This window comes from Caloenas nicobarica, chromosome 2 (genome assembly GCF_036013445.1).
Source record: "Caloenas nicobarica isolate bCalNic1 chromosome 2, bCalNic1.hap1, whole genome shotgun sequence".
Classification (NCBI taxonomy): Eukaryota; Metazoa; Chordata; class Aves; order Columbiformes; family Columbidae; genus Caloenas; species Caloenas nicobarica.
In genome coordinates, this window is record NC_088246.1 from 101,248,063 (window position 1) to 101,271,781 (window position 23,719).

Below are 23,719 nucleotides of genomic sequence, written 5' to 3' on the forward strand. Positions count from 1 at the left end.
AAGAACTTCATTACTTGACCCTTGATGCATCAACTTTCCCGGCATCATTTCAACAGCAAAAAGAGAATGCATGCCTAAAAATAGCATAATGTTTTAGTTCAAACACAGGCTTTTTGGATTGGGCAAGAAGAGGCCTTCTTTAGAATCTCTTCAGGTAAACTGGTCTCACTATAGAAGCAAGTAGACATGTTACGTATTTTCAGAAGTGCCTTAAGAGTTTTCTTCTCATCATGTTCAATGCTCATGATGAAAAAAGACAATAAACAATACCAAAGAATCTTCTATTTAAAATTAAAACTCTCTCTCTTGCAGAAATTATATTCAGCTTTTAAAGACATACCGAAAAGCAAAAAGATCTCCAGCTAATAGCCTGTATGATTTTAAAATCTTACTTGTAGAACCATCGCTATGGAAAAATTATTTTGGCAAAGCTACATCAGGAAATCTCCAACTTCAGGGAAGCCTTCAATCAGAAGTCCAAGCTATATGCTGCTGGCCTTTGCTACTGGTTAGAATTCCCTGCCTTACTGTGAAGGGTAGTGTAGACAACTCAACATAAATGTGTCTTTTCAAATATAAGTATCAACATTAGAATCCTCTGCAGAAAATTCGGCAAATTCAGTCCTGATCTCTGCAGTCTGACTCTATAGCCCCCGTTTCCCAGGGGCTACCCACTACCTACTTCCTTAGGTCATTCTCTCAGTGCAAAACCATTATATTTGTTCCAAGAAACAGTGGGAATCTGAAGCAATGCAATTTCCATTGTCACAACCAATGGGAGATTTTGGCTAAGAATGGATACTGAAGTAAAAGAAAAGGCTGTTTGTTCCTCTTTTATAGTTTCTTTGTCCTTCTCCTTTTCTTCTCCCCCCTACGCTGTAGTAATCCTCCCCACAGCTTTCTTTCTCTTTTCCCTTTTTTCCATAATTATCGATTTCTCCTCATTATGTTCATTACAGGTATTCATTTTTCTCTTGGAAACTACTGTTTCTGATTATTCTTACATGTTTTACTTCGCCACTTGAATATTTCAATTAATGTACAGTTAATACACATGCAGGTAAAGCTTAAATTTTAACACTTCTGTTTATGATTACTTCACTCTCTTCATATGCTAGGCTAAAATATATATGTCTGCTTTTACTCTGACAAGATAGTCAAGTATTCTGTTTACCAAGACACTTCCATGTAAAAGCTGAAGAAATCTAGGTAAAATGATTCAGTAGGACCTGCTCTTCAACTTCATTTTCTTTAGGATTATTACAATATTCTAATTAGCAGAACTTCCAGAGGAATTAGCAGAAATTTTACATCTGAGGAGTTCTTGCAACTTACCTTAAATAAACTCCTTATACAATTTTTGCTTTTAATAATAACGAAGATACTTTAACATTACCAGTCTTTAAAGATTTGAGCCATGGGGTCTTGTAATTGTCTGAAGTCAGAACTGATTGAAATGTAATTAAAATCTGTATCTCGCAAAACTAATATAGGAGTGGTCAAGAAATTATGATAAACTGATGTTGTATTTACAGACAGAATAAAAGAGTGCAGCAGGGCAAGAAAAGTAACAGAAAGAGCTTTGACACACAGTTTCATAGCATCGTTTCTAGAAACAGTCCCACTTCTCAAAAAAAAATCCCAGAGTGTTCTCAACAAGAGGGCTTCAGAGACAAACCACGGGAAAACCCTGCCATGGAGAATGAAGCCGCCTGCACAGCTCCCTCTGTGTGCTGGAGATGTCACTTTTAGAACAATTTTATCCTCATTTTAACCTTGTTTGAAAACAAGAGTTACCATTTCTCCACTAACATTTTTCAAGTATCCCACAGATATGCCAAATATCTTTAACCTCATTTTCTCCAAACAGTAATACTAATAGAACAACTCCCAACAACCTGTTCTCACGTATTTTAGGTATTTTTACAGACACCATAGATACTGGTATTTTTGACTAAAGTTGACAGAACACACGCAGTAAAAGAATCTGTATCTATCCTATATGAATTGCTTAAATAACGAAAGAATAAGAAATGACAGAAACATAAAACAAGTCCTACACATAAAACACGCCTAGATATGGACAGAAATGATAATCAGGAAAATTAAAACAGATTACAAACCTTGCCTGATTTTATGCCCTTCACTCTGAGGCTCTGCTAACAGGCAACTCTCCTTTGGTGTCCCCCTGTTGTGAGAAACTTGAGGTGAACCTCTGGTGTTTCTCCCTGGCTGGATTTGTGACGCAGTGAGGGACAGAGGTCTCTTATTCTGTACATCAGTGGGTTTATTGGGTAACTGCGAGATGCTGGCAGTCTTCTCTCGATTTGCAGGATTCTGTTGGACTCGAAACCTATTTGGTTCCACGTTCTGTGGCCCTTTCTGTAGCTTGGCTTCTTTTCTCTTGCTTTCTTCTTCACGTTTCCTGCAATTATAGACAATACCATAAGAATTCCAAACACAAAATCTTGGGAGCATCTAACTTGAACACATTCCTCTCATAGAAACCTGACACTGCCACAATAAAACCTTAACTTTTTTTTTTTTTTTTGGTGAGAAAGGGACACCTATTGCACTGAAGTGTCTTAGCTTGATCCCAAACAACAACTGACTTGCAGCTACAGCCAAATGAAGGTTCAGTCCTTATAAGCCAGCTGCCCATCGAGTTTGCAGCAGTTTAAACTGATTCTAAAATGCTCTTATTGAAAGCAATGAAACTTAGGGTTTTTATAAATGCAGAAAAATGAAAAGCAGTATTTGAAACAGTGTCAGAAAAAACATGATACTAATAGCTATGTTTTGAATTAGTAATGAACAATGCTTTAACATAAATACTAATGCGATACACTGTATTTGAAAATCAGAAAACTTTTATTAAAGACGTCATCTCTTGGAAAATTATTTTTCATACTTACCTGTGTCATACTTAATACAATTACAAACCAACTTCAAACTGATACTAACTCGCTGCTAAATATTCATCGTTGGTAGATGATTAAAGAATTTATTTTACATAAATGGATTGCACGTTGTACAAATGATAAATCCTGAAAATATGACATGTGAATAAAAAATTTGTAAGCACATTACAATTATGACATTTGTTTTTCGAAAATAAAAGAAAGTCACGCATCTCTCAAATAGCGTAGGTCTAAAAGAGAATTTTGGACAAGGTTAGGAAAGGTGCACCTGTTGAATACAGTTTTGCAGCCTATTTTTGAAATACAGTGGGATATCATTGCACTTTAGCTCTTAAATTCTTCTTCTTACAAAGCAGAATAAACCAAGTAGCACATAGCAAACATTACATACGTACCTACCTACCACTGAATTTGCTTTTATACATTAAGTACTGGTTGCAAGATGAAGTGACACTTTTCCTGTTGGAACGGACAGGTGGTAAATGTCATATCATGTAGCTGCCTGATATTTCAACTTGCTTCCAACGCCACGACACAGTTTGCAGACTGCTGACACTGGGGCTCACGGCGCAGCATATGACAGGTTAGTTATGAGCACGCCAGCTTCAGCTCCTGCGAGTCCTATCAATGCCAGTAAATGTCATTTCAGCCCCAGCTGCCAGGGAGAAGCCTTAACTTTAGCTGCCAGTACTATCTTACCAAGTACGCTCTGCGGAAGAAGCTGATTGAACTTTGTACCTGAAAAGCTGCTAATTGATCTGAAAAATACACTCCGGGCAGCCTGAGGTTCAGTATTCCCTCTGGCACGGAAGAAGAGTGGCTGGTTTCAAATAATATCGGCATTCCACACGCAGACTACGTGGGGACGTCTGTCTCGTGTACGGTATGGATCTCACTGCCACTACCCTGCTGTTTGAGCTGATAAATCCGATCTTACTATTCACAGAATAGTAATTTCATTTTCTTCACAAGAATCGAGCAGCCTGTTACCAGTATCCTCCATTCAGGGTATTAGAAAAGAAAGTGCAAGAGAAGTTGTGTGATACACAGTCAAGCCCGAGGAGCCTGTGCTTTTTGGATGAACAGATTAACTCTAAACATTAACTTCAGCAACGTGCCAGTTGTAAAGTTTTTGAAATGACACAAGTTGAAAAGGAGTAAAAGGGGATTTTTTTTAAAAAAGGTCTTGTTTGTGTGCTAATTTTTTCAGCTGAAACTCATGAAATACTAAATGGAAGGGATTTCAAAGCTTCCTGTTCATAGACCGTCATCCTAATTGTCACAGTAAAGCTTAATTGATTAACAGACTCCTGAAGAACACTTGTGAACTTTCCCTTGTGGTTTACTTTATTTAGTTAGAAATACAGCTTGGTTTAAAATGGAGGTTGTTTTCAAAATCAAAATTTCCAAGTTTTACTGTTGTCTGAGTTGAGAAACTAGATTTCATGAGCAAGTAAAGCAAGTAGACAAGTTCCTAACTTAATGGCTCTCAGTCGTTCTCAGGAGTATCCAAATATTGGTGCTGAAGTTAAAAAATACTCGGTGATAACAGAGCTGGCATGCCAAAATTTTCCACTTTATTTGCAACAGAATTTTGTCCTGAATGGTCATAAATTTATATTCTATTACAAAATTGAGAAAATGGAAATTAAGCCTTTAGCAGATGGAAAGGAACAGTTTCAGCCTTAAGCATTTGTAAAAACACGTAGATGCTTTGAATTTTTGATCCTGCTAAAATGAAACCAACCTTTCCTATCCTGTTAAGAACACTTTGCTTTTTGCATCTGCTCTGTGGAAGACATTTTAAATTTAGAACATGTCCATGTACCTGTAGAGCATTTTTAAAGTTATCCTTGCAAAAAATGTTACTCAAAAAATCATAACTCAAAATAGATCTCCAGGTACGATCCTACTGCTGCTGAAGCTTTACCTGAACCACGAGGAGTTATATTTTGTGCTGTATAAACAGCCATCTCCTACTATACAGTCTAGTATGATGTTTGGTTTTGAAAGCGTGACACTGTGGAATCACAACACGTTCAGCTTATGATCTCCTACCACCTTTTAACAGAAAGTCCTTAACAAAAATGCTAAAAAGATAGTGAATTTCCATCCAGTATTCCTATGTTGATTGGTCTTGCCAAATGTGTAGAGGTGTCTGTTTGTCCTTACCTAACCACCTATTTTTTCCTCAACCATTTCTCATGTGTATTAACAGCATTCCGATTTCTGCTTCAGTTTTCAATGTGCTTACAACTCTTATGCACCTTGGTGACATTTGGAAATTTGACATTTTACTTCTTAAATAAAAATACTTTATATTATCAGATTCAGGATGGATTTATGTGGAATTCTCATTGATATACACTTCTGGTTTGAAGTTCAACCATTAAACTACTCGTTGCGTACATTCTTCCAAGCAGCTTTCACCTAATAGTAGTTTAATTCAAGCTACTTTGCCCAAGGTTGCTAATGAGAATAGCACATGGGAAAGTATGAAAACTTCAGGCAAGCCTGAATGACAGCTACTCTATCATCTCCATGGCCACAAAACTCACTATTCTGTCACAAAGGAAAACTGAGTCATTTTGATGTTTGCTCTTAGCAAATTCAAAGCAACCATTACTTGCTTTGTGATGTTCCAGATACACAGAAGTTTGATTGCTCATTCTGGGATAAGAAAGGTATGGAGTTCCTGTAATGAGTCCAGTAAAAGGTCACGGAGAAGCTTAAGGGGCTGGAGCATCTTTCATATGAGAAGAGGCAGAGAGAGCTGGGACTGTTCAGCCTGGACAAGAGAAGGCTCAAGGGAGAATCTCATCTATGTCCATAAACACCTGGCGGGAAGGAATGAAGAAGACGGAGCCAGACCGGTCACAGTAGCAGCCATTGACAGGACAGCAGGCAATAAGTATAAATGAGAACTCATTAAATTCTGTCTGAACAAAAGAAAACACCTTTTTTTTTTTTTTTTTTTTTTTTTTTTACCATGAATAGGTTGCCCAGAGGGGTTGTGGAGTTTCCATTTGCATAGATGTTCAAAACCTGAGTGGACATGGTCCTGCAGAAGCTGCTCTAGCTGACCCTGTTTGAGCAAGGGCAGAGATGGGCCACATGATCTCAAAAGGTCCTTTCTAACCTCAACAATTCTGTGGTTCTTGGGAGTGAAGTTTATAGGTCTACAGACTCCTCTTTTTCCTCCTTGAGAAAGCAGACACTTTGCTAATTTTGTGAATTCTCCAGTCCCACCAGTCTTCATAAAGTTTTTAAGGGTAGCAATTTTAAGATTAGATCACCTAGTTTTCTAAATATCTCAGACTGAATTTTATCAGGCCAAGCTGATCTGAAAACATCTCACTCATCTGATTAGTCCCTAAACTCGTTTCAGTATTTTAGCCTGCACTGCTGCCCTTCATTACTAGTGTGAATTCCATTTGCTCATGGACATCATTTAACATTTAAGAAAGACTGGAACAAAAAAAAAAGAACACTTCAGCCTTCTTAGCATCACTTGTAGACCAAGTCTTTCTTTGTTCTTCCTTTAACAATGTGTGTGTTTACAATGATTTATTGTGATCCTTCACATCCCTTGCTAGCTGTTCTTGTTTTGCACCTCAGCTTGTTTAATTTTATCATTGTATGTTATTACTACCCCCAATTTTAGTCATTGCACTAAATTTTGACTATGTGCTTTCCCTTTTCAGGTTGCTGAAGAGCTCATTATTATCTCTCCTGCTACACACATCTTTTCTCAGCATGCAGGCCTTACTAGCAGTTTTTTCAAGAACCTCATAATGTACTTGTACTTTCTTGCCGCTAGAACATTTTTCTAAATCTGTTGAAGGCTGTTTAATTGAACTGGTTTATTTTCTCACTGTTCTTCTCTTCCTAAATATCACAAGTGAGTTATTTTTACTCACTTTCCATTCCTCCAACTGGTCAGAAGGAAATCCAGAAGACTTAGTAAAAACAGAAGTACAGAGTCAACAACTTATTCTGAGAAATTCTAAAGCAAGGTGAACAAGTGATGAATGATTTCTGCAGCCCTTTCAAAGCCCAATATATTGGACATTGGTTTTCTCTGTTTTAAAGCCTTAAATATCATTTTCCTAAAGACTTGGTTTTGTAAAAAGTAAAACAAAAGCCTCTTTTTAAAAAGGTTTCTGAAGTCCATCATTTTACCTGCACGTAGTCTGTTTTTTAAATGCCTCCTTCCCAGATTGCCTCTCTGTTACTCTCCAAAAGCACAGCTTCCCTCCTCCCAGGTTCTCCATCCCACCTATTAATAATCAGTTGCTTTCACTCCCACTGAAGAAAAGCACATATATTATATTGATACATTTATGGCTGTTAAATGGATGTTAAATGTTTAATCCTCATACATCCCAACAACTTCGCCCTCTTCCAAAAGATCAGAGGATCATAAGGTACCACATATTGGAAGAGATCTCAGAACGTTGGCCTTGATGACTTCCTGCTCAAAAAAGGGTCAACTATGAAGTCAGACTGGGTTGCTCAGGGTTTTATCCAGCTGGGTCCTGAAAACCTTTAAGGATGGAGATTGTACAACCTCTCTGGGCAACCTGTTCCACTGCTTGATTGTCCCAAGAGTGAAAAAAATTCTCTTTATTTCCAGCCCAAATCTCTCGTTTCAACTCATGTCTGTTTTAAGTTTCCCAGGAGCCAAAGTGAGGCCAACCTGTCTGCAGTTCCCCAGATTATTCTTTTGGCTCTTTTTGAAGTCGGGTGCGGCATCTGCTTTTGTTCAATCATTGGGGACCTTCCCTGTGACCTTTCAAAGATGTTGGAAAGTGACCTTCTAAGGACATCAGGTAGTTCTCTCAGCACCCTTGGCTGCAGCCCACTTGGGGCCATGCACTTGTCTGGGTTGAGTTCTCTCAAGCGATCTCTGACTTGATCCTCCACAGCAAGCAGTTCTCCTCCTCCTTGAATCACTTCTCTAAGCACAGAGGCCTGGGAGACCTTCTTGGTGAAGACTGAGGAAAAGGCAGCATTGAGTTCTACTGCCCAACCTGTGTCTGTTGTCACTAAATCACTTGCATCATTCAGCAACAGGCCCACATTTTCCATGCTCAGCCTTTTACTATCGAGGTAGCAGCAGAAGCTCACCTCCTTACCGGTGACATTCCTGGAAAGCCTCAGCTCCATTTGAGTTTTGGCTTTTCTGACATCATCCCTACATGGCCACACAATGTTTTTACACTCTTCCTTTGCAGCCCATCCCTGCTCCAACCTCCTGTATATACATACTGCTTTTTTGCATTTGAGCTCATGTCAGGGCTTCCCCACTTACCCAAACTGGTCTTTTGATACTTCCCTTCGCTCAATGACATAATAATGTGCATGTTTTTTTTGGCCTGCATCAATCTTCATTCTATAAATTACTATTTCTTTGACATAGGTTTGTTCAACATGGGAGAATATGTTTGTATAGAAATATTTCACAGGCATGGAATACAGTGAATGTAACTTTACCAGTAAATAATACAGGTATGAAATGTTGGTTGACTTTTTGTTAAGGAAAAAAAAAAAGAGCGAGAACAGACTAATTAAAACCATACAGACTTAGGAATGATTTATATTAGTGAGACTCCCTAAAACAACATATTACGAAGCAAGTTTTAAATACATACACTGAAATAGTGTGTGTGGGGGGGTTCAATCTGGGAGCTCACTGTCACTATGGATTCCCACAGAACGTCTACTTTTATCTGGAGAGCAGATTTTTAAACATCAGTAGGGATATTAGTTTTTTGTATGTAGCAACACCCTGGCCAATTTTAGCTGTGGAATGCACAGATGGGTACGCAGAATGATGACAACATAATGTCCCCTCCAGTTTATTACAGATCATAAAACTGCAATTAAATAAAATTTGTTATGTGACAACTTGATTTGCTTGTACACTCCAACTGTACTTTAATTCTGTTTTTATGGAATTTGGTACACAGACTCTGTTTCTATTGTTTTCAAAAAAATCAACAACAGCTTAGTAAGTTTCTGAAAGTACATCAGAAACTCACAGAGGAAAACAATTATAAAAACACCCCCAAATTTCCATGAGGCAATCCTTTTTCTTTTAGTCTTCTAGATGGGGTATCACTGATTCTTCCAAAAATCACTGTCATCACAAAGAATAAAATGACCTCATTTGGTAAAGTCATTTGTGACCACACAGCAAGAAACAGAGTTCTCCAAATTAAAAAAAAAAAAAATAGATATTTCAGGATATTTTCAAAGGCAGCTTCTCCATGCATGGGTTTGACTTCTACTGACTTCAGCAGAAAAGGCAAATAGTAGGAGAGCAGCAAGTGACAACTTCAGGATCTAAAGATGTGAGCAAGAGATTAGTTATCAGCTGTTTCTAGGTTTGGTTCTTCCTGGCCATTAACAATTACTAATCAGTATGTGAGCAGCGTTCAAACCCAGTGAAGGTCAGACTGGCCAGTACTGCTGAACATCAAACTACTGAGTTTGAAATGGCAGCTGATATTGTCTGTGACACACGGATGCAATGAAAATACCTCTAGGTGCAATAATTATGTTGTGTGTTTATTCATATGACCTCTCTTTACAGAAATAATACTAGAAAATCATGCAGAAATCTGCTCAGACTGTTACGTTTTTTCATTCCAGAATCAGATTTCTTCAAGGGAAACCAGGTGCTGATTTGTTCTTCACAGTATGAATCTAAAGGATAAAGCCCAAGCAAGCAAAGTATTTTGAGGACCATTTATGTACATTCTGATTTTAGAATTTCACCACTTTGCTACCATTACCTCATTTAAATAGAGTAGAAACTCAGTCAGAACCTACATATTGTACAAATAACTATTTGAATTGCATATGTTAGTTATCTGTAATCTAATATAATGATTTCATGATAACTCTCTAATTCAAGAGCAGAAAATGTAAGTGCAGAGAATGATACTGCCAAGACAGAAGTTGCAAATAAAATCCAGGAGTTCAGTTTGCTAGAAAACCACAACCTGCCTTGCAAAACAGTAAATTCAGCCCTGTTAAACCAAGCTTTTCCCATTTTGTTTTTACCTTCATTGACTTATTAATTTCTTTTCAAAACTGGTATCAAAGACTTGATAGGTCAATAATTATTTCCATTACCTTAGAGTGATAAATGTTTTCCAAGCCTTTTTTATCATCATACAGAATATCAGGTAAAGATTCATGGATGCTAACATGCTAGTTTCTCAGCTTTTGTTATTTTGCCTTTTTCTTCTATATCATATAAAACTTGTTATTTAATTTGGGGTTATCTGGAAAAAAATTTCCATCTATAGGTGTATGGAAAAAAATCCATTATATGCTTCTCATGGTTTTATGAATTTTACTAAGAAGAAAAATAAATGATGATGAGTAACAGATAAAATCATATACTGATATATACAAACTTACGACAAATGTCTATTTGCTGGAGTAGATTTCAAGTCTCAGACTTACTTGGCAGCAGCATCTTTTCTCAGCTGTTCATGTTTCATCAAAAGATTCTTCCTCTCTTGAAAAGCCTTTCTAACTTTGTATCCTTTGTAGACGGCCTGAATTTTGAAAGCAGCAATGTCCTGTATTGCAGCTATAGACAGAGCCCCATGTTCTAACATGAACTGAATCACTTCATGGTGTTCACCAAGCAAGGCATAATCCAGTGGAGTATATCTAAGAAAAAAAAAAGAACCAAAAGACACAACAATTATAACTCAATGAGAATTGTAACCATAATGTGCATTTATTTCGCCCTTGTTTCATAAAAAGGCAACTTCAAGTATGAAGACAGAATAAACACTGTTTTCAGTAGGCTGTTTTACTATTTTTTAATATTATTTTCCTATCGTACTCATTCTACACACCTTGACTATGTTTAAGGCTTATTTTAGTCTCCTAATATAAGGGGGGCAGGGCAGACTATATGAAGTATAGGATCAAAATCCTGCCAGATCCTACCCATAGAATTAACTGCTTTAGGCGAGCGAACTTAAAAAGGTGTTATTGAGGCTCTCATGTAGAAATATAACACTAATAAAAAGCAAGTTAAAACATTTTTAATGTTATTTCCATATGAATTTAAGTTATAGAGATTTACTGTCAAATCTGGCTTAGCTTCTGTAACAATGACTGAGGACAGCGTGACTGACCAAGCAGCAGGATTACACCAGCATCAGGGGATAATATTTTTTCTTCCAAGCGCTAGTAAGACTTAAGTCTGCTTCCAAATGGAAAGAGGTACTACAAATATTAAATAGCTTGTCTTTTTAATGGTGTCAAAGATGCCTAAGCCCTTTTAAAAATAATTGCCAAATTTCCCATTGTCAACACAGGAGCAAAATTTGCTTATCTCCCTCACCAACACTGAAACATTAGGCAAAGACATTTAGTGACTGAAAATTATCAGTCACCAACCATAATCAAGACCATATAATACAAGACTATCAAACAGCAAGTGTCAATGCATGCGACTGGGAAAATTAGGGCTCCTCTTGATGGTAACTTGCTAGGACGCAATGCTGGTGAGCAAAGAAAAACAGACAGAAAGCAGAATTGGACTTGCCACGCAGCAATGATCTGATGGAAGGATTAACAGTATCTGAACTGAGGTGTCTGCAGGAATAAAGACAATGACATAACGTGAAAATTTGTATGTCAAGGTGTGTTGCTGATAGCATTTAAAGAGAGAGAGATTTTTGATAACCCAGGAATGGGAACTTCAGCAGGGACCTCATTTCAGAAAAATACATTTTTAAAGCATACCTAGTTTTGAATATTTTAATAAACAGGTACAAAAGATGCTAAAGTAAACTTTATGCTACTAGCATGTATGTACCAAGACAATGCATTATATTATAGATTCCAGCCACGAAGACCCATATTCTTAAACGTGGATTCTCTAACTTCAGTAGAGCTACCTTTGAAAGTCAAAAAAAAAAAAAAAAAATCGCTCAGATGAAATCTGAATAGGGGTTTGTACAACTGGACACTACCCATTCAAGGCTGCTCACATACACTCCTCTCAACCAGCCATTACTCTGTTGTGTCAGTTCAAAGCCTGTTATAAATTCTTTTCCACTGGGTATCTGGAAATCAGACAGCTTTTAAATCAAGCTGGCTTCACAGGAAAACATGCAAAGAGGACATCAGCCATCAGCTGTTACATGTAATTTAACATGAGGTTGGTCAAGCAGCAGCCAGTCTGGCATCACCGGATTATGAAATAAATTTCCAAAGGACAACAAACCTACCACCCTCCAGAGTAGCACTTGATCACTTATCTGCGTGCAAGTGGGCAGCTTAAAATCTTAGATGCAATCTCAGCTCCAGCTTTTCACAAACCTATTTAGTTTTAACCGCTATGGTTGAATTTTGAACTGCTATCGCATATTGCACTCTACGAAAGGGAAGAAGGGAAGCTTCTTTCTGTAGAAATATTGGTAAAAAACCCTACTGTTTGGGGAAATTGTTACTGATTGAAAAATAATTTCATTCAAGTACGGATGAACCGTATCCATGAAGTTATTTTTACTCTCTTACACCACTTGACTTGATTTTTCCGTTTTCCAAACTTCTGATCTCTTAATGAGGTTTTGTAGATGTTTATTAAGAGGCAATTGTACGATCTCTGTATACAATACATATATATTTTTTGAGATTTTTATTTAAAGACTGATTTATCTAGAAATATTGGGGATCTGTTTTGTTCTGCATATGGACTAGTGATTAAGGGCTGACATTTGGAATACCGCTAGTTATATTTTGAGTAATCAAGGTTTATACATAAGAACATATATTACTGCCAGAAGGGAAACAAAAATAGATACTAACTGAATGATTATAGTAAAAGCACAGCTAAGGTCTTTTCCTGACATTTGAGCATCATTAAGTGCATTTCTACAAAGTAAGGAAAACAGCAGCCTCCTTTCTGGTAAAATAGTGCGTTTTAATCTTACTTATTAAGAGCAATTTAATTACAACTGTTTATTTAATTTTCTGTTGAAAATTACGAAAGAGAGCATCGGTACTACTTCATTAGGAACTGGTTATACTTTCATTTCTGTTTCTCAATAAAAAAGAAGAACAGAAAAAGAAGAGACATCTGAGTGGTTTAGAGAACAAAAGAGAAATGACGGGGGAAGAAAGTAACTGAAAACTGAGATAAGTATAGAAGTCTCAAATTTAGCACTAAAATATTGGACTTCAAAGTCCTTAAGTTATTTAAAATGTTGAAATATTCAAATTTATATGGCATACTGATCATAATTTTATTTATAATTATGAAGAGGTCATCTAATGTAAAAAAGGGATGATACATTTCTGCTAATAGTAATTATCTTCATGGTCAGGTGACTAATTCAAACTCCACAATTCAAATCACTTTAAAAAAACTATTATTTATATGTCAATGAAAGACAAAGGAGAGAGATGTAAACGTACTGTCCCTTTATGATTACAGGAGGATTTTTTTTTAATTAGGCCTTTAGTTAACCTTACAGTTAACCACCAGGTGATTCGTAATCACTATTTTAATACACGTTACATTTCTCCCATTTTCTTTCTTCTCACTGTATTCCTACCAAATAGAAAGATTCCAGCCTACTCCAACAGCAGCAGAAATGCCTCATCACCCTTTGTCTATACATATCCAGTGTGAACTTCATATGAATGAAAAAGATATTTAATACTTGAGACAAGAATAGAATGCGTAAATACTTTCAGAAGTCTCTGTAAGTTCAGGGTTCAAAAGTTGAAGTTGCAATGTCTTACTTAAAGAAGAGATTTTTCACATTAGAAAAGCTGCTTACACTGAAGCCCAAGTTTACATCCCTCTTTTTAGATACAAGATCACGATTCTCTGGCAACACCTGAACACTTTACGTTGAAATCAGTAGGTAGCACTTCTTTTAAGTTACAAAATAATGCATTCAGATGAGCAATACCTCTCCTCGCTGTTCTCCATATGATTAGGGAAAGCATCAAAACCAAGCAGCAACTTTATAGCATCAAGGTAACCATTGTTGCAGAGCCAGTGCAAAGCAGTTCTTCCCTGTAAACAACAGAACAAAAATAAATATTATCCCCAAACTCTATCATGCCACAATAAAAGTCATAAATCATACTGTAATTCAATGCTTTTCGGAACATGAAGGACAAACTAATTCTTCTAAATAAACTTCCTTGTTAAAACAAAAGAATACAGCACTTAAAAATGAAGTAACTTTTAAATTTTTTTTTAGTTGTTTTGTTGTTGTTTTTAAGCAAGATTACAACACTAGTGCTTTTTCACCTAAAGTGGCTGAAAAACAGCATTAGGACTCTACCTCTAGAGTTTCTCTCTTGCAGCTACGCTGCCAGCTCTCAAGCGGCTCCGACCTGGATGAAGAGACTGAGTGCACCCTCAGCAAGTTTGCTGATGACACCAAACTGGGAGGAAGGGCTGACACACCAGAAGGCTGTGCTGCCATCCAGCGAGACCTGGACAGGCTGGAGGACTGGGCAGAGAAGAACCTGATGAAATTCAACAAGGGCAAGTGTAGGGTCCTGCACCTGGGAAGGAATAATGCCAGGCACCAGCACAAGTAAGGGGTGGACCTGCTGGAAAGCAGCATTGCAGAGAAGGATCTGGGAGTTCTGGTCGACAACAGGTTGACCATGAGTCAACAATGTGCCCTTGTGGCCAAGAAGGCCAAAGGTACCCTGGGGTGCATGAAGAAGAGTGCGACCAGCAGGTCGAGGGAGGTTATCCTGCCCCTCTACTCTGCCCTGGCGGGGCCGCACCTGGAATACTGCGTCCAGTTCTGGGCTCTCCAGTTTAAGAAAGACAAGGAATTACCAGAGGGAGTCCAGTGGTGGGCTACAAAGACGATTAGGGGCCTAGCGCACCTTTCTTGTGAGGAGAGACTGAGAGAGCTGGGTCTGTTCAGCCTGGAGAAGAGAAGGTTGAGAGGGGATCTCATCAATGCTTATAAATATCTCAAGGGTGGATGTCAAGGGGATGGGACCAGACTCCTTTCAGTGGTGCCCAATGATACGATGAGGGGCAATGGGCACAGACTGAAACACAGGAGGTTCCTTCTGAATATGAGGAGAAACTTCGCTACGTTGAGGGTGCCAGAGCACTGGAACAGGCTGCCCAGAGAGGCTGTGGAGTCTCCTTCTCTGGAGACATTCAAGACCTGCCTGGACACATTCCTGTGCCATCTGCTCCAGGTGAACCTGCTTTAGCAGGTGGGTTGGACTAGATGATCTCCAGAGGTCCCTTACAACCCCAACCATTCTGTGATTCAGGCTGTTTTCTAGGCTGCTCCAAAACACGGTGACAAGACTGAAAGAACTGTGTCAGATGAAGTTTGAGGAAAGCTTATCAGCACAGGCAAACAAGGGAAGATTCCAGCTGTGCTTTCAAAAGAAGATTGATTTCAGAATCTAAGCAGAAGTCCAATTCTCAAGCTGCACTCTATACATCTAGCTCATATCTGACCATTCTTGGGACTGAGATCACAGATCCACAAGACAATTACCTCAGGCTCTGTTAATATCAACAGAACACATTTCACTTCACTTTCAGGTCATGCCTTTTGTTGGTGTCTTGTTTTTCTGAACCCCAAATTTAGGAAATACCTAGAAGGCTGGGTACCACAGAAAAACATCAAGATCATGCCCTCCAATGAACAGCTACAGGAAAGTTTAACGAATTGGGTGAAATTCTTTTGACTGATGAAGTTCTACCAACTTCTGAGAAACTATGTCATATTACAAAGAAATCTGTTATATGTTGCACAATTGTTCTGGCTCCTAATTTCACTTACTGCTTGCAAACTGGCATGAAAGAACATATGAACTTATCAGTGGGGTATTTTTTCACCTGGAAGACTGATACGTATGCGGATAAGTAATTGAAGTTGTTGTGCAACCTCACTTGCAATATCTTACTTGCTCTATCTCTATGCTGAAAAAACACATTACAAACTATAAAATTACATTCCCATGTCAGCTGTTAATAAGGAATGATAGAAGTTAAGAAAGCAGATGATTAATATGACTCCTCATAAGATCCCACATTGACAAGTTCTCCCTTATGAGGAAAGGCTGAGGGAGCTGGGTCTCTTTAGCTTGGAGAAGAGGAGACTGAGGGGTGACCTCATCAATGTTTATAAATATATAAAGGGTGAGTGTCAAGAGGATGGAGCCAGGCTCTTCTCGGTGACAACCAACAGTAAGACAAGCGGTAATGGGTTCAAGCTGGAACACAAGAGGTTCCACTTAAATTTGAGAAGAAACTTCTTCTCAGTGAGGGTGACGGAACACTGGAACAGGCTGCCCAGGGAGGTTGTGGATTCTCCTTCTCTGGAGACATTCAAAACCCGCCTGGATGCCTTCCTGTGTAACCTCACCTAGGTGTTCCTGCTCTGGCAGGGGGATTGGACTGGATGATCTTTCGAGGTCCCTTCCAATCCCTAACATTCTGTGATTCTGTGAAGGAGAAGTCAAAAGCGATACGGAAAAATATGAATCTTCATGCTGCATATGAAAATGTTACTTCTCACTCAAGATTTCAGAAGTGAAGCCATACGGAAAATTATGTCAGGATGCATTTCCTTTCACGATAAACAGCAGCAAAGATGCTTCGATGTCCCAGAAAAGAGAATGACCTTGAAGAAAAGGGAAATGTTTTGACTTGCGGTTATTCTGAGGTTAATTAAACAGCCCAGTGAAGAACAACACACCTCTTTATCCTGAATATTTGGATCTGCGTTGTTTTCCAGTAACACTACCATACAGTTAATGTAACCTCCGTAAGCAGCACACTGCAGTGGTGTTCTACCCGCATAATCCTGCACGTTAGGGTTGATTTTATTTTCTATCAAGATTTGGCACACATCAGCATTTCCTCCCAGGGCTGCCCAGTGAAGTGGGGAATGGCCATCTTGGTCCACCAGATCTACTCTTGCTCCTCCTGTAACAACAAATACATTTTTGAACATAGAAAGAAAATACTTTTGAAAGAAAATAAAAAAAGAATAGCTTTCTGTTCAGCTAGAAGTATTTTGGAAAGTAATTTCAACTGGGTCACTCAAATCCATATCTTACATCAAAATGAATGGAGAATGAGATAGTTTCACAGTGAGGGTCAGGCTTCTGACTTTTTCGCAAGCTTGTGAGTATCCTCTCATATGCTTTAGAATCTCCAGATTTGTCAAATGCCTTTGAAAAACCTAGCCTTTGTTTGTTTCAGGCCTATTAATTTTCAGTGAAACTTTTATTTCTTAACAACAAAATCACTTTTGAAAATTAGACTTCAGGTGAAATATCTTTTTAAAACTCTAAAGCAGGCAAGATAAAATATTCACAAATGTAAGGAATACTTTTTTAAAAAGCTTTAGTCTTTTTTAAATTCAAGCATGCTAAGACTGTTATACAGATAATTAATTTCTCTATGTGCTCTTGTCAGATGTAAAAACTCTGTACAAACATAAAACTCCAGAAATATATAAAAAAATGAACCAACCGGCAACAATGACTCTCTATATCATAAAATATTTAATTTAAGATAACTCAGATTCTGATAACCAAGCATCTTGCATCTACCAAAACTAAATAGCATAGGAAGTGGGATGAAGAGCTTAACAGGAGGTTTAAATACACCCAGCAGATCACGGAGGGAGTCACGCTTTTCACTAAGAAATGTTGGTTGACGGAAAACTTGCAATTTGTTAGCCTGGATAATTCAGCTGTCCGTAAATGAAATAATATCTCAAGTAGGAGGGAAACTGCTTGCAGCTACTCAGAACTTTTCTGTGAAGCTAAAATGATAGAATTTTGCATCTAGGGTACCACTGTTCTTTCACCATATTTCATCCACTTCAGCAGAGCTTTTACAATTATCTAAAACTGCGTATTTTAAATGTTATTTCTGCCTACAAGTAAAATACTGCTTATAGAAACTAACCAAAGGAAAATATTAATGATTTAGGATTTCTGATAGCTACCTTCACTAAAAAATAAAGATTCATTTAAATAGTCAAAAAGTCTTCAAAGAAACCTAGAAATGTTTTTTCACAAAAGACAAGAAAGATTAATTTGGTCTTATTTACTGGAGAAAAAGAAAGAAAAACAATTACTTGCTAGGGGAAGAGGTGGTTTGAGAGACTAGAATGTACTTGAAAAGGCTTGAGCAGAAAAGAGCTGTGAAAAGAACTATCCCAATATTGCAAGTTCCATATTTAACTCTTCTAATATTGTGCACATTCTGATCACCTTTTACATTTGCTAGCGCTGTTCCACAAAGGGAACTTCCAGACAACCCCAAATTTAGAGAAGAAATTTTCTCCCCCACCTCCTACTCAGCTATGCTGTTTATTCCCCAGTCCGGCAGAAAACAGCACCAGAACTCTGAACGGGTTTGTAAATTGATAACAGCTGACCTTTAATGAGTGTTTGTATCACTTCTTTGTGTCCCATCTCACAGGCTCGGAAAAGCGGGGTGTGTTTCATGACATCCAAAGCATCTACCTGTGCGTTATGTTCCAACAGCAATTTGACGGTGCTGACATGGCCAGAAAGGGCAGCAGCATGTAACGCTGAAAGAATAAAGCAGAAAGAAAAACACAAAATCACAATATCATGAGCTTTGGAGGTTCACAATTAGAGAACAGTCAAAATAAAAATAAACTTCAATCTTTTTGGGGGGCAATAAGTGCTTTTCAGCCATAAGAAACTGATGAATCAAAACAAGGGATTGCTAACCACATTTCCTTGCCATTCAATTAACAGAGCAATAAGCAGAAAAACTGTCAGCCCTGAAAAAAGTTTCTTGTACAAACAGGAATTTTAACCTTAACAACACCAAGATTGGCTTATACTGAAGATTTGTGGAAGGTTAGCAGCTTCCGATTAAGAGAACATAACATGATCTACTTCTGCCTCTGTTTCGTGGCATTTCTTGCATCACCTCAATGGAGATGAAACTGCCCATTATGAGTGAAAGCAAGCTTTCACTATTTCTTCAGTGTTTTCCTGAAAATACCTTCTTTTTTTTCTTTCAAATGACTAAAACTGTCTCAATTAACACTAACTCCAGATAACCACCTCCTTTTTTTGTTTTCAAAATTGGAGAAATCTTTACACAAAATGATGTAGCAAGGCCATCACATCTCGCACAGTAGCTGCATCTCCCCATTTTCTTCAGAAAAAAGATGCTGGAAAGACCAGATTCTGCATTTCGCCTCATCTTTACAATTTGCATGGTTCAGTTGTATGAAAACTGTTGATTCTGCAGGCTCCTACTCTTCCATAGTTTTCTTTGCTCTTTCGTATTTGAATGTATGCAGACTTCACTGAGTCCAAACCAACAAATCACACAGAGCTACTCTAGATACTTCAGACCTCAAAGGTGAAGACGTGATGTCGTGGAGCTGAAGTCGCTCCCAGGCTGACACAATGTCCTGCTGGCACCGGCAGCTGGAGCAGAGGAAAAGGTTGAAATGCCAGTCCAACCAGTTCATGGTTCTTTTTAAAGGACAGGAGAGCTACACATCGCAATGGGATTTCAAACTAGTGGAGGATACACATATCGTTGAGTTCACTTACAATTTGATTTCAAAATGCTTTGGATGATTTCCTATAGTCAGTGAAAGAATTGGATAATCTATGTTCATATACTGCCTTACATGTAGAATATTTCACAGATGACAAAATCAAAATAATTTAGAATGAAAATACAAACCAGTGCAATTCACAAATGTCCATTTAGTAAAATGAATTCATATTTTCCCATGAAATTTGACAAATATTTTTCCTTGGTGAGAATTCAGTGTGCTCAAGCAAATAAAACGTGCGGCTGTAAACAATACCTGCCTCTCTCTCGACTTGTTTAATGTGCCAACAGGAAGGGTCAGGATCCAGCAGAGCCATTATACGGAAAGGCACACCATGAAGGGCCAGCGCTAGAAGGAATCGGCTCTTGAGTCTCAGCCAGCATATCAAAACAGGCTTTTTCTATTTGCCTGCTACTGTTTGCCCCTGGGACCAGCTTCACGCAGCTTATGAAACAGTAACTCAGCATAACCCCTTACACCGGCACAACTAAAATGCACAGGTTGTTCTTTCTGCCTGTGAATCAAATCCAGCTGAAGCGTGTTGTCTTAAAAGAGATTGTCAAACTCTGGTACAGACAAGTGAGGTGCTTCCAACAAGAACTGGGGTCCCTGCCAGGGACAGTATGAGAAGCACTGCCTTTGCAATTGAGATCATGCCTTTAAGATGACACTGATGTTTAACTGTTGCAGCTACAAAGCACAGGGGAACTCATCGCACCCGTGAAAACTATCTGTAAGGAGCAGGATCTGTGGTAGCGAGGCGAGTGGTTGGCTATCAGTAGAAGTGCAACAAGAATGAGATCCCTGCCGCTTTGTACATTTGGATAGGCCTGGTTTTCATGGTCTGACCTCACAGTAAACTCTAGGTTCTGGTTTTTGTACTGTGTTTCTTATGAAACCAAAGGCAGTAAACCACTCCATCAGATGATACATGGTGTGTGTATAACAATACAATAGAAAAAGAGCTGCTGTGTCAGCTTGGCCACTTCTTCCCCCCTATCACTCATTCTGACGCAGGCATCTTGTTTCGCACTTTGTGCTCAATATTTTCTTGTAAGCCAAATTTTCTGTGATGGAGTCACGGTGACTGAAGAGATTCTTGGGCCAGCTGGTCACAATAGGCCCTTTGTTCCGCCGACAGCCAGAGCCCTCTCCATTGCAGGCAGTGACGGCAGCGCTATAAAGCTGCCCCTGTAATGCTCCTGCGGCGCTGATCTCGGAGAACAGGGAAATTCCTTTCCCTTGGTGTCATTCTCCTACACAATGCGGAGAGGCTGGATGTTCCAGCAGAGCTGAATGGAGAGCTTGCTCTTCTTAAGTGAAGGCAAAAGGCTGAGTTAACGCAACTGTATAACCGAGCTTAGCGAAGCAGGCACACAAAAGTGAGAAAAACGCAACCTTGAACTCTCCTCAGCAACTGTATCCCAGGCAGAGTGGCATGTATGCTGTTTTCTATTAGTGCATAGTCTCCTGTCAGAATACAACACTACTTTACCTCACCAAAACTTGGGAATGATTAAGAACTTTGGGGAAAAAAAACCCCACAACGCAACAGCAACAATAACAAACAAAACACCACCACCACCACCACCACCAGATCTGAAATCAGAGTGTGATTTACTGCTGGGTTTCCTTTTAAGTTTACAGCTCGCTATAATAAAGCTCATGCTACTGCACATGTTTGCACAATGGTAAAATTTTGATTGCTCGACAGCAAGCGACGAACGGCACAGTTGCCCGCTTTCGGACTGTGAGTTTGTTCTACCCAACAGCAATTTCAAGTAAATGAAAAACCCATTCATTTCATTGAATTAAAAGCCCTACGAACAAAAAAAAAATCAAGATTAAAAGGTGATTACACATCACTGCTATGAAAGGTTTAAGACTGGAAGATAATAAACCAAACCACCTGAATTATTCAAGCATGAAATCCAGACCTGAGTAATTTATGAAACACAGTATGTGATTTCTGCCTGCAAAGGAGAAAACTCTTTGCAAAGAGGTTTGCACAGTGACTACAACATTACTGCACCTTAAGGTCTGAAACAAATACTGTAAGGTATTTAAAAGGGAACTGTCACGAAGGTGAGACTGACAAAAGATGAAAGGAGACTAAAATGGTACAATATGTAGTTAGTAAAGTCATCAAATATGAAGACTGAGATTTTAGTTGTTGCACTATTTCTTAAACTCAAAAATTACAAACTATCATAACTTGGGAAAAAAATGATTTTTTTGGTGTGTTAATTTGTAAGGAAAGAAAGAGTTTTGATATTTAAATAGAATTTTATGATAACTGTACTTGGCTCTTTGTGTACAGATCTCCCATACAGCCAAAGGAAATAAAAATTACATTTTTTAAAATATGAAACTAATATCCACGCATGCCATCTTTCAAATCCTGAACCATGCGACTCTGACATTGCATTTATTTACCCTTTTTATATAATTCAAAGTATGATCTGAAAAGAGAAAAGCTGTTAAACTCATATCTCTTTTTCCTGGGTTGGAATAGATCTATGCTGCAAGTTCTCTAAATCTAAGCATGCAGCTTAGGCTAGTTTGTGTATCGGCACAGCCAAAGGATTGAGTATACTTTATAAGAAATATATTAACATTTACATAAACAAACATTGCAATATACAGTCTTTTTAATTTAAAATAACATAGTTTTCAGAAGAAATGCCCTCTACTGTATTATGTATAGGTGTGTGCTCTGACTATCAGCTCAGCTCTCATTTTATTACTTATTATACATAGGTATACATTTTTGCACTTAACTTCTAAATTTGTAACCTGGCTGTGACTGGCACAGGGTAGTTCATGACCTCTTCCCACACAGCTTACCCCTGCACCCCCCTGCCACCAAACCCCTCCAATTTATGCCCAATATATTCACAATCTCCTCTTTTTGTATTCAGATGCGATCAGCACAAGATACAGCTCCACTACTTTTACCTGTATTTCCAACACTGTCGAATGCATATACCCTTCAACACCTGTGTCTCTGTCAGAACTGTGATTCTATTTTTGTTAAAAGTACTACACAGGTACAATATTTCTAACATAAATTCTTACAATTTTTCATTAAAGGAGATAAATTCATAGTTGCTATAGGAAATTTTGAATTTCATTACTTACATGCTTTAATTCTGAAACACCGTTGCATACCTATTTTTTGCTTTGGGCAGATAATAGGATGATAAACCTGGGGGTTATAAAGTTTAACCTCTTGTTTGGATAACAGATGTGCAATAGTTCTAATCTTTATTACGCTATCTTTAGAAATAGCCATGGTACTTGTGGTTTTTGCGATGATAATTTAACCACTTCAGTTTGCTCTATATTATTTCAAAGTATTTAATTACTGACACATTTTTTTAACAGGCATTTTCAGGGAGGGCTTTTTATGCAATTATCTTTCCTTTTAGCCTTCAAAATGCAGAACAGTTTTTCCTTTCCCAGGATTACAGATCCAACTAAACAGAAGCACAGCACTACATTTCTTCTTCTTGCTCTGTTTCAAATGAACTGGTCTAATCTGCACAGAAAAGATTTGTTTCTTTCCCACAATAAGGCAAAGAAGCAACTCACACACATAATTAAACTACTGCAGAAATATTTTCAGGATTACACTACACATCCGGGAAAAAAATGAATATAGCTTCTAACAGTGTTTTTTATTTGGTGGGAACCACGCTAACTGGAAACATCCAGTGGCTCTTTATTGTAAAGTATCTTACCTGTGCCAGCGTATTTGTCTGTCATATTGATATCAATGTCCAATTTTAATGTCAGCATCGTCCTAATGACATCATCGCTGCCTTTGCCAGCTGCCCACATGAAGGATGTTCTTCCCTCGAGATCTGAGTCATCTTTTACAGAGGGATGTTTCAAAAATACTTCAACTGTTTCCTGAAAAGACATGCTATTGAAATTAACATGAAAAGGAATCTGTAACAACAAGAAACTATTGTGTCTCATTTAGCTGTTTATGAAGCAAATCAAAGCTTCATTTTTCCTTTTTATGTTTATAGAGAGTAATAGCTCAACAGGAGCATTGTCTTTTCTGCTGTGCCCTTTTCCTCATCCATTTTCATTGCACGTTCTTAACTATGAGTTTAACGTTGTCGTTTATCTCAAACTTTTCTCTTTTTAGTGTCAAACATCATATGTTCA

General features: G+C 38.1%; 1 protein-coding gene across 6 annotated transcripts in view; it reads right to left on the reverse strand.

The window, feature by feature from the left end:
• The window catches only part of INVS (inversin), a 98,510-nt gene that overhangs the window by 14,706 nt on the left and 60,085 nt on the right, over positions 1–23,719 (reverse strand). For all 6 annotated transcript variants that reach the window (XM_065627690.1, XM_065627689.1, XM_065627687.1 and 3 more), the window contains 6 exons: positions 23,284–23,455; positions 18,368–18,523; positions 16,670–16,899; positions 13,883–13,989; positions 10,401–10,613; positions 2,124–2,425 (listed from right to left, as the gene is read on the reverse strand). In XM_065627690.1, the coding sequence (XP_065483762.1) occupies positions 2,124–2,425; positions 10,401–10,613; positions 13,883–13,989; positions 16,670–16,899; positions 18,368–18,523; positions 23,284–23,455 (1,180 nt within the window). The remainder of the gene's footprint in view (positions 1–2,123; positions 2,426–10,400; positions 10,614–13,882; positions 13,990–16,669; positions 16,900–18,367; positions 18,524–23,283; positions 23,456–23,719) is intronic.